Source organism: Taurulus bubalis (genome assembly GCF_910589615.1).
Source record: "Taurulus bubalis genome assembly, chromosome: 5".
Lineage (NCBI taxonomy): Eukaryota > Metazoa > Chordata > Actinopteri > Perciformes > Cottidae > Taurulus > Taurulus bubalis.
The window spans coordinates 208,886-222,962 of NC_136593.1; the positions used below are offsets into that span (position 1 = coordinate 208,886).

The 14,077-nt window shown below is 43.7% G+C and overlaps 1 protein-coding gene across 1 annotated transcript in view; it reads left to right on the forward strand.

Annotated features, from left to right (window-relative positions):
- The window catches only part of ptprt (protein tyrosine phosphatase receptor type T), a gene marked incomplete at its 3' end in the record, with an annotated part of 227,370 nt that overhangs the window by 76,161 nt on the left and 137,132 nt on the right, over positions 1-14,077 (forward strand). Inside the window, exons 8-10 of the mRNA XM_079218368.1 lie at positions 2,892-3,007; positions 4,003-4,183; positions 12,146-12,255. Coding sequence (XP_079074494.1) covers positions 2,892-3,007; positions 4,003-4,183; positions 12,146-12,255 — 407 coding nt within the window. The remainder of the gene's footprint in view (positions 1-2,891; positions 3,008-4,002; positions 4,184-12,145; positions 12,256-14,077) is intronic.

A 14,077-nucleotide genomic window follows, 5' to 3' on the forward strand; every position in this document is an offset into this window, starting at 1 on the left:
TGCTGACATGCATACATTATATTCAGATTTTATTCCTGTCAGACCTTTGATAAATATCATTCCCCCCAATTGGATAAGCGGTTATAGATCATGGATGATGATTCTTTCTGAAGGCCTCCACAGAGAGCTTCTTTAATCATCACCAGGACATTTTGAAAACATTCTTCAAGGAAAGTCCCCGGTGAAGGATTGTCAAGAACATCATTAAATAACAGATCATGTTACCAGAAGGCTTTTTCTGACTGGTTTGAAACCAGCCAACATATTTCAAATATTATACTTCATGTGTCTTCGAATAAAAGCCATGCAAGAGTCTGGCTTTATAATTTACAAGCAAAGACGGTGCAAAAGTGGGACAGTAAGTGCGTGATTGAGGCCAACATGGGAGGAAGAGCACAAGAGGCAGATGGGAATGAGAGAGGAGGGATGAAGGAGGGATATGAAAAGAGAGAAGATGAAACACTTTATGAAATTAAAAGAAATAAGGAGAAATAAACTTAACGAGGACACATTGAAGTACGAAAACGCTGAAAGAATGAGATGAAAGCAGAAGAGCAACCTGGAGGAGGATGGTGAGCGTAGGGAGACAGCAAGATTGATTTCCTCCCCTCCTTTTCCTCCCCTACTTCTCCTCCCCTCCTCTCTTCTCCCTGGAACGACTCCCTTAAGTCTTTGGATTAATAGCTCCATTTCTGCTGCTCATTCTTCAGATTCAGGACGGCATCCCAGAACACAATGCTTCACGAGGCCCTCGTCTGAACTAGATATCTACCGGCCAGAACACACAATAAGCCCCTCAGTACTTCCAGAGGCAGCAGAACTACTTCATCTCTTCTCCGGGTCCAGAGGGGAGCTGTACTTTCCTCATGTGCTTGTTAGCATTGTGGAGATGCTCACAGTCACTTCAGCCGTTCATAGAAGTCAGTTTCACATTTGATCATGGGTACTATCTGAAACTAGTCATGTTGTTGGGGATCAGATCCATTTACATCCATCACACTGTGAAAGAGTTTCCTTTATCCAGAAGGTTGGCGGTTCAAACCCCGGCTCCTGCAGTCCACATGTTGACACTGAAACCCAAGTTGCTCCCCATTGATCCTATCAGTCACCATCTATCAATCTCCATCGATCAATCACATTTTATAAAGTAGCACTTTAGTAGCATTTAAATGTCTCTTCCTGATAGCCCTTCGTAGTTCAACTTTCTTGAAGAAATTGTACTTTCTTGATTCTTGTTGTTCTGAGTTTGTTCTCATGGTTGAATCACTTATTGTAAGTCGCTTTGGATAAAAGCATCAGCTACATGAAATGTAATGTAATCTATCAATCCGCATTCCATCAATCACATCTATCAGTCACAGAGGTTGGACGCACAGAAGAGGTAGGATGGAGGGAAGATGAATTTCGGAGGCTAGAGGATTATGGATCGAGGGAAAGATTGAATAAATCTGATGATTGAAGTGACAAATGTGGCATTTGTCAGGACCAAGGGCAGCCTGAGAGACGCATGTAAACAAAGTTATGATTCATGACTTTGTCTCTCTGTCTCTTTGTCTCTCTCTCTCTCTCTTTCTCTCTCTCTCTCTCCACACATTCATTATCACAGCATAAGACCCCCCCCCCACCCCCCGGATTTACCAAAATGAGCGATCTGTTCAGTAGAGCTCCGACTGGTCTCACACCAGATTATGTGAGAGATTATCTGGCATCATACCCAACAGATTAGTATGTTGTTCCTGTTCCACTCCAGACCATAATCTCATCCATCTGACATGTTGGAGTCTTTGCAGTGATTCATGACTATTCTGTTCTGTCTCTCTGCTGCTGTGTCTCTGTAATCAAGGAATTACAGAGTGTGTGTTCATTACGGACGCATCACTTCATCTGCTTGAGCATCATGATTACAAGTTTGTTCACATGTGTTCTCCCACTGGAGAGAATGTTGATGAGATGTTTGCTCCTCTGAACCGGCCGTGAGTGAAGACGTCTACTGTTTACCTGATTATGCTTTTAATAACTAATATTAATACTTAATCTCCAAACGGATATCTTTAGAACTGATTTTAATGGAAACAAGCAACTGAGAATCTGCATCAGTCAGATGAAGGGAAGTTTTACAGTATGGAAGCCTATGCTGGTTATACCCCCCTGACCTGAGGGTCCTGTGTTGGTTATACCCCCCTGACCAGAGGGTCCTGTGTTGGTTATACCCCCCTGACCAGAGGGTCCTGTGTTGGGTATACCCCCCTGAATCCCCCTAACCTGAGGGTCCCACACACCCCTGTTCCTGGCTTCAGATGGCCTGCCGCAGCCTCCTCTCCTCGGGCAGATTACTGCGTGGGCTTAGTCTCAAACAGACTTGTGGATCTTTCAGCACCGCAGGGAGCCAAACTCACAGAAAACCTTCCGGAGCATCTGAGGCTCTGAGCCCGTTTATCCGGCGTCGGCTAAACATGACTCGTCAGTTGATCTTACATTTACAGTAAGCAGCTTGTCTAAACCATCTCCTCATAACCCTCCAGGGTCCGGCAATGAGGGGCAATGATGGGGCAATGAGGGGGCAATGAGGGGGCTATGAGGGGCAATGAGGGGGCAATGAGGGGCTATGAGGGGCTGTGAGAGAGGGCATATTTTTTTGTACATAGTGTTTATTAATTTACCTATGTTGTTTTTAGCCATTTTTCTCATGTGTGTCATACTTATTGTATCTGTGCTGCTTGTGACACTGTGTGGACTGTGCTACTGCCTCTTGGCCAGGTCATCATTGTAAATGAGAATTGGTTCTCAACTGATTTTACCTGGTTAAATGAAGGTCAAATAAAAAATAATTTCTCCACAGAGATATTAATACTCATATAGAGACATTAATACTTGTGCATCAATCTCTTCAGATCCGGTCCATGGGCCTCAGAGTGTGGACGTAGTGGACGTCCGGTCGCGCCAGCTGACGGTCCAGTGGGAGACGTTCGGCTACGCGGTGACGCGCTGCCACAGCTACAACCTGACGGTACGACTCGTATGTTGTTGTCCTTTACATGTTGTTGTCCTCTACATGTTGTTGTCTCTTACATGTTGTTGTCCTCTACATGTTGTTGTCCTATACATGTTGTTGTCCTCTACATGTTGTTGTCCTCTACATGTTGTTGTCCTTTACATGTTGTTGTCTCTTACATGTTGTTGTCCTCTACATGTTGTTGTCTCTTACATGTTGTTGTCCTCTACTTGTTGTTGTCCTATACATGTTGTTGTCCTCTACATGTTGTTGTCTCTTACATGTTGTTGTCCTCTACTTGTTGTTGTCCTATACATGTTGTTGTCCTCTACATGTTGTTGTCCTCTACATGTTGTTATCCTCTACTTGTTGTTGTCCTCTACTTGTTGTTGTCCTCTACATGTTGTTATCCTCTACATGTTGTTGTCCTATACATGTTGTTGTCCTCTACATGTTGTTGTCCTCTACTTGTTGTTGTCCTCTACATGTTGTTATCCTCTACTTGTTGTTGTCCTCTACTTGTTGTTGTCCTCTACATGTTGTTGTCCTCTACTTGTTGTTGTCCTCTACATGTTGTTATCCTCTACATGTTGTTATCCTCTACTTGTTGTTGTCCAATACTTGTTGTTGTCCTCTACTTGTTGTTGTCCTCTACTTGTTGTTGTCCTCTACATGTTGTTGTCCTCTATTTGTTGTTGTCCTCTACATGTTGTTATCCTCTACTTGTTGTTATCCTCTACTTGTTGTTGTCCTCTACTTGTTGTTGTCCTCTACATGTTGTTGTCCTCTACTTGTTGTTGTCCTCTACATGTTGTTATCCTCTACATGTTGTTATCCTCTACTTGTTGTTGTCCAATACTTGTTGTTGTCCTCTACTTGTTGTTGTCCTCTACTTGTTGTTGTCCTCTACATGTTGTTGTCCTCTACTTGTTGTTGTCCTCTACATGTTGTTGTCCTCTACATGTGTACCTCTAGTCCTGCTGTAGTAACGGGCTCTCCTCTGGTTCCAGGTCCAGTACCAGTACGTGTTTAACCAGCAGGAGTTCACAGCCGAGGAGCTGGTCCCGACCTCGTCCCACTACACCCTGCGGGGCCTGAGGCCCTTCAGCACCGTGAGACTGCGTCTTGTCCTCAACAACCGCGAAGGCAGCAAGGAGAGCGAGGAGATCGTCAAGCAGACCGAGGAGGATGGTGAGTGGAGAACTCCTTCAGACGTATTCAGACGGTTTCATCTGGATCCTCCAATCAGCAGCCAGATGTCCGGTCAGCTGACGAGACCTGGAACGCCTCAGTCCCGCCCACACACTGTGATTGACAGGAGGTTTTAGGACGCATTTAGATTTGAACATCTTCATTTCATATTTAGAGCAAAGAAAGCTTACATAACAGATCAATAACATATCAGTGCAGGAAGAGGCTCCTATAATATAACTTAAGTATAAGTATGTTGTTTGAATCTGATATATAACAGCATCAAAAACAACACAGTATCAACAACAACAAAAAATGTTTTGATCAGGTGGGAAAAGTAATTTTATAAACTCGTTTACAATAAATCTTCATAAAAAGGATGAAGATGTGGAGATGACGAGTTCAGCCAGAAAGAACCTCTGACTTTAATGTTCAGGAATAATTCACATGAAAGTATCGGATGAATGAAAACACATATTTGAGAAAAATATTGATGTCATAAATAGTACACATCTGAAGTTTCTGAAATCGAGGAGCAGATGAGATGAGATGCGACCCCAAAACATTAAAGAGTAGTTGGAAAAGTACTTTCTCAAACTATACCATATGAATTGTGCTTTCATAAATAATGAAACACGATGTTTAACCCGTATTTTCATAACCAGTGAACCGAGTTGTGTCTGCAACCTCAGACAAAGAATTTATATCAAGAAGGAATAATCTTCATGATTTATAATATAATAGCAAATGAACCCGTCTGAGCCGTTAGAGACGCTTCCTGTTTGATCACAGGTTCAATCCCCGCCCTCTCTGCTGCTTCCTGTCCGCTGCTTCCTGTCTGGGCACACACACACACACACACACACACACACACACGCCTTTAAACACACCTAATGTGACTGGGGAGAAGGAGGAAACCGTAATTGTTTTGTTCTTAATTGTTTTTTATTTAACCGTCGTTAATCTCCTGGTTGTAATTCAGTAATTAGGGAGCAGAACAGCAATTGTTCACATGGAGGCTAATTGCTATTTGGACGGTAACGGCTTTATGGAGCTGGGGCTCCTGCAAATTAAGCTACACACACACACGCACACGCACACACACACAGCTCTCCTCTTACTGCTTATTACCGTTGGTGTAAATGTGCTTTAACGTTGTGAAGAGGCAGAGAAATGAAGTTTCTAACAGAATCTCAGGAGCTTCTCAGGTTTGAATCTTAATAGTTTTAACTTCTGGAAGCTACTGTGAACATTTACTACACATTAACATGCACACACACACACACACACACACACACACACACACACACACACACACACACACACACACACACACATAATAATAATAAGGGTAGAATCACCTGCTTTACTGATGTTGTTCTTTTTTATTTATTCAATACATCAACAAACTGACATGCATTTCCTTCCCATAAAACATTTAGGAGATATTTTATGTTCTTTACCTCCATATTTCTTCATTTCTTCCTGCCAACAGATGATGAATGTCTGAAACCATCTGCATGAGCGTGGGAATAATAGAATATGAGGCCGTACTTTAAGACTTTACTGCAGCTCTCGTTCCTCTACGTCCTATGAGTTCAGAGGGTTTAGAGCAGGGGAGCCAAAAGAAGCATCAAGTTAAGTCATTTGTAGCATTTCAGTTCAATGGATGACAGCGCTGACATCACTAGAGATGTTGCTCAACTGGCCGGATTCATTCTGGTGTTGATGAGACTTTGGTGGTCCCAGAGGAGTTCCTTGAGTTGGTACCATGACAGACACTACAGACAATTACATTGTTAGCCTCTCGTAGAAGCGCTGGACCGAGTCGGAGTGGACTGGACCATGTCTGGACCGGGTCAGAGTGGACTGGACCGGGTCAGAGTGGACCGGACCGGCTGGAGTGGACTGGACCGGGTCGAAGTGGACTGGACCGGGTCTGGACAGGGTCATAGTGGACTGGACCGAGTCGGAGTGGACTGGACCGGGTCTGGACCGGGACATAGTGGACTGGACCGGGTCGGGGTTGGAGTGGACTGGACCAGGCCTGGACCGCGTCATAGTGGACTGGACCGGGTCTGGACCAGGTCATAGTGGACTGAACCGGGTTTGGGTCATAGTGGACTGGACCCATGCTGTCAGTGTGGTACAGACGGTGCACCATCAATGATCAGGAGAAAAACAGGTGTTGTGATGCCTGTTTTCAGGGAGAAAGTAAAGCTGAAATGGAGGATAAAGTCTTGGACATGTCACTGTATTTCTCACCAGGAGGCGTTGTGTTGCAAGTCGTTAAAAATGACGACGTCATGAAAGTGGTGTCACAAAGGAGGGAATCTGCAGAGGAGAGCAGGCAGGTGAACATGGTCTTTATGTTTCTATTTTATTGTAGAAAGACCTTAAAATAGGGTTTATCATCCAAAAAGCTTCACCAATGATTTGAGACATATTGTGGTTATGTATGTGTTATTGTGCTGTGATTTTACTGGTCTGGACCACTTGAGATCAAAATGGGCAACATGCAGCCCCTTCACTAAAATGAGTTTGACAGCCCTAGTTTAGAAGGTTAAGAAGGTTCAGAGGGTTCAGAGGGTTTAGAAGGTCTGGATGGTTTAGAAGGTTCAGAGGGTTCAGAGGGTTCAGAAGGTTCAGAAGGTTCAGAGGGTTCAGAAGGTTCAGAGGGTTCAGAGGGTTTAGAAGGTTGAGAGGGTTGAGAGGGTTCAGAGGGTTCAGAAGGTTCAGAGGGTTCAGAAGGTTCAGAGGGTTCAGAGGTTTCAGAAGGTTCAGAGGGTTTAGAAGGTTCAGAGGGTTCAGAGGTTTCAGAAGGTTCAGAGGGTTTAGAAGGTTCAGAAGGTTCAGAGGGTTTAGAAGGTTCAGAGTGTTCAGAAGGTTCAGAAGGTTCAGAGGGTTTAGAAGGTTCAGAGGGTTGAGAGGGTTGAGAGGGTTTAGAAGGTTCAGAGGGTTCAGAGTGTTCAGAAGGTTCAGAGGGTTTAGAAGGTTCAGAGTGTTCAGAAGGTTCAGAAGGTTTAAAAGGTTCAGAGGGTTCAGAAGGTTCAGAGGGTTTAGAAGGTTCAGAGGGTTTAGAAGGTTCAGAGTGTTCAGAAGGTTCAGAGGGTTTAGAGGGTTCAGAGGGTTCAGAGTGTTCAGAGGGTTTAGAAGGTTCAGAGGGTTCAGAGGGTTCAGAGTGTTCAGAGGGTTTAGAAGGTTCAGACGGTTCAGAGGGTTCAGAGTGTTCAGAGGGTTTAGAAGGTTCAGAGTGTTCAGAGGGTTTAGAAGGTTCAGAGGGTTGAGAGGGTTCAGAAGGTTCAGAGGGTTTAGAAGGTTCAGAGTGTTCAGAAGGTTCAGAGGGTTTAGAAGGTTCAGAAAGTTTAGAGGGTTCAGAGTGTTCAGAAGGGTCAGAAGGTTCAGAGGGTTTAGAAGGTTCAGAGGGTTCAGAGGGTTCAGAGGGTTCAGAAGGTTCAGAGGGTTCAGAAGGTTCAGAAGGTTCAGAGGGTTCAGAAGGTTCAGAGGGTTTAGAAGGTTCAGAGGGTTCAGAGGTTTCAAAAGGTTCAGAGGGTTTAGAAGGTTCAGAGGGTTGAGAGGGTTCAGAGGGTTCAGAAGGTTCAGGAGGTTCAGAGGGTTCAGAAGGTTCAGAGGGTTTAGAAGGTTCAGAGGGTTCAGAGGGTTTAGAAGGTTCAGAGTGTTGAGAAGGTTCAGAAGGTTTAGAAGGTTCAGAGGGTTTAGAGTGATCAGAGTGTTCAGAAGGGTCAGAAGGTTCAGAGGGTTTAGAAGGTTCAGAGGGTTGAGAGGGTTCAGATGGTTCAGAAGGTTCAGAGGGTTCAGAAGGTTCAGAAGGTTCAGAGGATTCAGAAGGTTCAGAGGGTTTAGAAGGTTCAGAGGGTTCAGAGGGTTCAGAAGGTTCAGAGGGTTTAGAAGGTTCAGAGGGTTCAGAGGGTTTAGAAGGTTCCGAGGGTTCAGAGGGTTCAGAAGGTTCAGAGGGTTTAGAAGGTTCAGAGGGTTTAGAAGGTTCAGAGGGTTCAGAGGGTTTAGAAGGTTCAGTGTGTTCAGAAGGTTCAGAGGGTTGAGAGGGTTCAGAGGGTTTAGAAGGTTCAGAGGGTTCAGAGTGTTCAGAAGGTTCAGAGGGTTTAGAAGGTTCAGACTGTTCAGAAGGTTCAGAGGGTTTAGAAGGTTCAGAGTGTTCAGAAGGTTCAGAGGGTTTAGAAGGTTCAGAGTGTTCAGAGGGTTTAGAAGGTTCAGAGGGTTCAGAGGTTTCAGAAGGTTCAGAGGGTTTAGAGGGTTCAGAGTGTTCAGAAGGTTCAGAGAGTTGAGAGGGTTCAGAGGGTTCAGAAGGTTCAGAAGGTTCAGAGGGTTCAGAGAATAAATCAGTGACGGGATGAGTTTGTCTTCCATGACGTCACAGCTGAGGGAGACATTTGGGGTTAGGTGTCTTGGCCAGGGACACATGGACATGGACTAGCGGAGCCGGGGAACAAACCGCCGGTCCTCTGATTGAAGGACGACCCTACTCTCCACTTTGCCACAGTCACCCCAATGGGTAAAGAGCTGGTCCACTGGTCCACTGTTCCACGACTGGGACGGAATCCGCACTGCTCCTTTTGAATCCTAGCTTCGACAAAGGGAGGCGACCCTCTGGTTCTCCGGGGAAAACTCAGCGGCGCTCAGCCGGGGGCTCGATCAGGGGTTTTGAACCGCTCTTAGTCTGGGCTCTCCCCCGAGACCTGTTTGCCTTGGGAGACCCGACCTGATGCCCCGGACAACATGGCTCCAGGATCACTGAGCCACTCAAACTCCTCCACCACGTTAAGGTGGAGATTTGAGGAGGAGGTTACTACTAACCATATTATTTTGATTATAATGATTATTATGCTCTCTAATTCCCTCTCTAAGACTCTCATGGTCTCAGCAGACATTTAGTCTTCAGAGGCTGGAGCTGCTGTTATGACATGAAACCAGGACCAAGCAAGTCCTGCAAGCTTTACAGGGGCAGAGAGGCGGGCTTCTTAATCAAGAGGTCAGTCCTTTTGCATCACGGTTGAAGATATGATTAATGTGTTACAGCTGCGGTTATCTTTTCAATGAAGCCTGTCTTTTATTCACACACACACACACACACACACACACACACACACACACACACACACACACACACACACACACACAAGTGAGTGATAAGGTTTTGAATGAAATGGCAGCTCCTAATTGCATTTCTTTGTTCACGTAATTTGATATGCTGCTCAGGCTGGAGTCTTAATCAACACCTCAGTTACTGTGTGGGTGTGTGTGTGTGTGTGTGTGTGTGTGTGTGTGTGTGTGTGTGTGTGTGTGTGTGTGTGGCAGATGTTTTTTTCCAGCATGTATTTGCTTCTGCAGAAGACAATGAAATACACACATTGCCTCCTGGTGTCTCTGCACATCGTCTCCTGAACAGACTTACAGGAAGTGAAGGTCAGACCGGATGCAGATCATGTGACCGGCGTCAAAGAGGCCAATAAAAACACCGTGGTCATATTAACGTGTGGAACATAAACACTTACATTTTTAAAGAATACAACAAAAAGTGCGACATCATTTTACCCTCAGAAGTAAAGAACTATTGTGAGGGAAAGACGGGACTACGGAAGCCTATGAGGCGCAGAAGAGATGAAAACTGATTTTTGAAATAACGCTAAATAAAAATAACTAATTGAAATGAAATTCACAAACACTGAACAGGATCGTTGAATAATAAATAAAAATAAAATATAATACATTGAAAACATGAAATGAAGTGTATTTCTAACTGTGTGTGTGTGTGTGTTTTCACACAAAGTGACTGAATGATCGACTGAGTTATGGTCATTGATAACTTTAAATACAAATATATATTGAAATATATGTATATATATATATATAAGGTTTATATATATGTATAAACTGTATATATACAAATATATATATTTATATAAAAACCTTATATAAGTATATATATATATTTCTATCGACACAAAGAGACACATATTTGAAGGGTTATGATGACAACATGCAGACAGAGTAAAGGTCAGAGTTCACAGCGAAAGCAGAATAATGAAGAGGAGGAAGGTGAGGAACACAAATAATAATAAGAACTGACACACACACACACACACACACACACACACACACACACACACACACACACACACACACACACGTTGCACTCAGTTGTCCCTCCTGGTATCATCTGTCTCCTTAACATTTAAAACAATTCTCACCTCTCAGTGTGAGTGTGTGTGTGTGTGTGTGTGTGTGTGTGTGTGTGTGTGTGTTTGTGTTTGACAGCATCACTCCCTGACAAGGTGTCAGACACCTATTCTTAAAGATGTGTGAAAGCTGCTCTCCTCCTGAAAACACACACACACACACACACACACAGACAGACACACGGACACACACAGACAGACAGACACACACAGACACACACACACAGACACACTCACACAAATACAGACACATACAGATACAACAAATCCATAAGTTTCTTAAGAGCTAAATAAACTTAAGAACAGCGGCATGCAGCGGGTGACAGTCTGTGTCTGAGACGAGCGATCAGCTGCGCCTGTGGTGATCAATGTCAACATGATGTGAGCTCATACAGGAAGTCATCATGATGTGAGCTCAAACAGGAAGTCATCATGATGTGAGAACGGATGCTGGCGATCTGGAAGAACTCTCTCCCTATAAAACTAATATAACTAATATCGCTCCTTCATCAATGAGGAAGTGAGCTGCCTTTTTTGTCCGGTGGGAGTGGCCAGCTTATCCAGTGAATTTCAGTTAAATTTCAGATAAAAGCGTCAGCTAAATGAAATGTAATATTGGTGATTATTGGGAAATGGAAGAAACACAAATGACCATCAATGGCCCTCGGTCTGGGGCTCCACACCTCGTGGGTCATTGAGGGTCATGTGAGGGGTAATCCCAGAACTACACGGGAGGAACTTGTTAATGATCTCAAGACAGGTGGGACTACACTCACCAAGAAAACCATTGGCACATGGATTAAAATCCTGCAGCGCCCGCAATGTGCAGGTCGTCTGAAGCCTGAATGTTTAAGAGAAGGCTTGGGAGAAGGGGGCGTGGTCAGATCAGACCAAACTCCAGCTCTTTGGCATTAACTCGACCCGCCGTGTTTCAAACACGGCAGAAGAAGCACATGGAGGTCCAGAGCCAGTCTCCAGACCTGAATCCCAGAGAACATTTGTGGAGGGAGCTGAAGCTTCCAGTTGCCAAGCGACGGCCTCAAAACCTTCAGGATCTAGAGAGGATCTGGAAGAGGAGTGGACCACAATCCCTCCTGAGAACCTGCTGAGCTACAAGAAACCTCTCACCTCTGTGCTGCCAACAACGGTTTCTCCATCAAGTACTAAGTCAGGTTTTGAGGGGTTCAAATACTTATTTCACACAATCAAATGCAAATAAATGTAGAACTGTAATAACATTCTGTCTCTCACTGTTCAAATACACCTTCCATTAAGATTATAGACGGTTCATTTCTTTGTCAGTGGGCAAACTTACTAAATCAGCAAGGGATCATAAGTAATAAGTATTTCCTCCACTGTATATATCATCATCATCATCGCCATCATCTCTTTACGTGACATAATACCAGCTTCTCTGTCTCACGTTCAGACGTTAACCCTGAGACGGTTCTCCTCTCCCAGTGGCTGATGGGTGATGCTGTTCTCTGTGAATGAGACATAACTTCTGTTATGATGTGAAGTAAATGATATCGTATCAAATCAATATGACATTGGTGATGACCTTGACGTGTGTTTTCAAAATGCTCAATGTTTACTGTGTGACTACAACATATTTTACCTCTGTCTCCACAGTATAAAGTATTATTGACTAATACATGATTATGTATAAATTATATATATATATATATATATATATATATATATATATATATATATATATATATATATATTGGTGATCTCTCCACAGTACCCGCCTCAGTGCCCATGGAGTCTCTGCAGAATGCGACCTATGAAGAGAAGATCTTCATTCAATGGAAAGCTCCCAACGAGACTAATGGGGTCATCACTCTCTACGAGGTCAGTCAGACACTTTAATACATTAATACATTAATACATTAACCATCACAAAGCAGGTCAGGGATACAAGCGTCCGAGATAAGTTTCCTCTGTAGGACTCTTAGAGATAGAGTAAGGAGATGAGTTTCCTCTGTAGGGCTCAGCCTTAGAGATAGAGTAAGGAGATGAGTTTCCTCTGTAGGACTCTTAGAGATAGAGTAAGGAGATGAGTTTCCTCTGTAGGGCTCAGCCTTAGAGATAGAGTAAGGAGATGAGTTTCCTCTGTAGGACTCTTAGAGATAGAGTAAGGAGATGAGTTTCCTCTGTAGGGCTCAGTCTTAGAGATAGAGTAAGGAGATGAGTTTCCTCTGTAGGGCTCAGTCTTAGAGATAGAGTAAGGAGATGAGTTTCCTCTGTAGGGCTCAGTCTTAGAGATAGAGTAAGGAGATGAGTTTCCTCTGTAGGGCTCAGCCTTAGAGATAGAGTAAGGAGATGAGTTTCCTCTGTAGGACTCTTAGAGGGGGAGTAAGGAGATGAGTTTCCTCTGTAGGACTCTTAGAGATAGAGTAAGGAGATGAGTTTCCTCTATAGGGCTCAGTCTTAGAGATAGAGTAAGGAGATGAGTTTCCTCTGTAGGGCTCAGTCTTAGAGATAGAGTAAGGAGATGAGTTTCCTCTGTAGGGCTCAGCCTTAGAGATAGAGTAAGGAGATGAGTTTCCTCTGTAGGACTCTTAGAGGGGGAGTAAGGAGATGAGTTTCCTCTGTAGGACTCTTAGAGATAGAGTAAGGAGATGAGTTTCCTCTGTAGGGCTCAGTCTTAGAGATAGAGTAAGGAGATGAGTTTCCTCTGTAGGACTCTTAGAGATAGAGTAAGGAGATGAGTTTCCTCTGTAGGACTCTTAGAGATAGAGTAAGGAGATGAGTTTCCTCTGTAGGGCTCAGTCTTAGAGATAGAGTAAGGAGATGAGTTTCCTCTGTAGGACTCTTAGAGATAGAATAAGGAGATGAGTTTCATCTGTAGGACTCTTAGAGATAGAGTAAGGAGATGAGTTTCCTCTGTAGGACAGATATGAACACATGAATCACATGAGACAAGAGCAGCAACTCAGAGGATGTTTTAGGAGAAAAGTCTGTCTGGAAATGAATTACCTCCTGACAGTCCTTGAGATAATGTTTGGAGTGAGTGAGATAGAGAGAGCTTGTGACTCTGTGTGTGTGTGTGTGTGTGTGTGTGTGTGTGTGTGTGTGTGTGTGTGTGTGTGTGTGTGTGTGTGTGTGTGTGTGTGTGTGTGGTTCTAGATGGTTTATTTGGGTTGAAGTTGAGTTGAGCCTTCTATCTAATTAATTATTGACTCGTTCTCTGCCTCCTGTATCACTGCATCAAGAAGACATCTCACACCTGGCAGGGCTTTTAGTCTGTGTGTGTGTGTGTGTGTGTGTGTGTGTGTGTGTGTGTGTGTGTGTGTGTGTGTGTGTGTGTGTGTGTGTGTGTGTGTGTGTGCGCGTGTGCATGTGCGTGTGCAGGGTATTATCACGATACTTCAGCATTGTGATTTTAAAACTTTATTTTAGTGTAAATTATTGTGATTTAATTTTTTTCAGCTGCAGGTGATGCAGTTTGTCTGTTTCTAACTTCAACTTTTTGAATTGCAGCTGAATGGTTTTGTCCATCAAGTAGACAGACAGATGACAGACAGACAGATGACAGACAGACAGACAGACAGACAGACAGACAAATACAATATAACAAATAATCTGTTCAAGCCACTGTGCAATATTAACAACCATCCATGTATTATATAAATATATATTATGTGTTGATTATGTTGATCTTGTTTTTCTA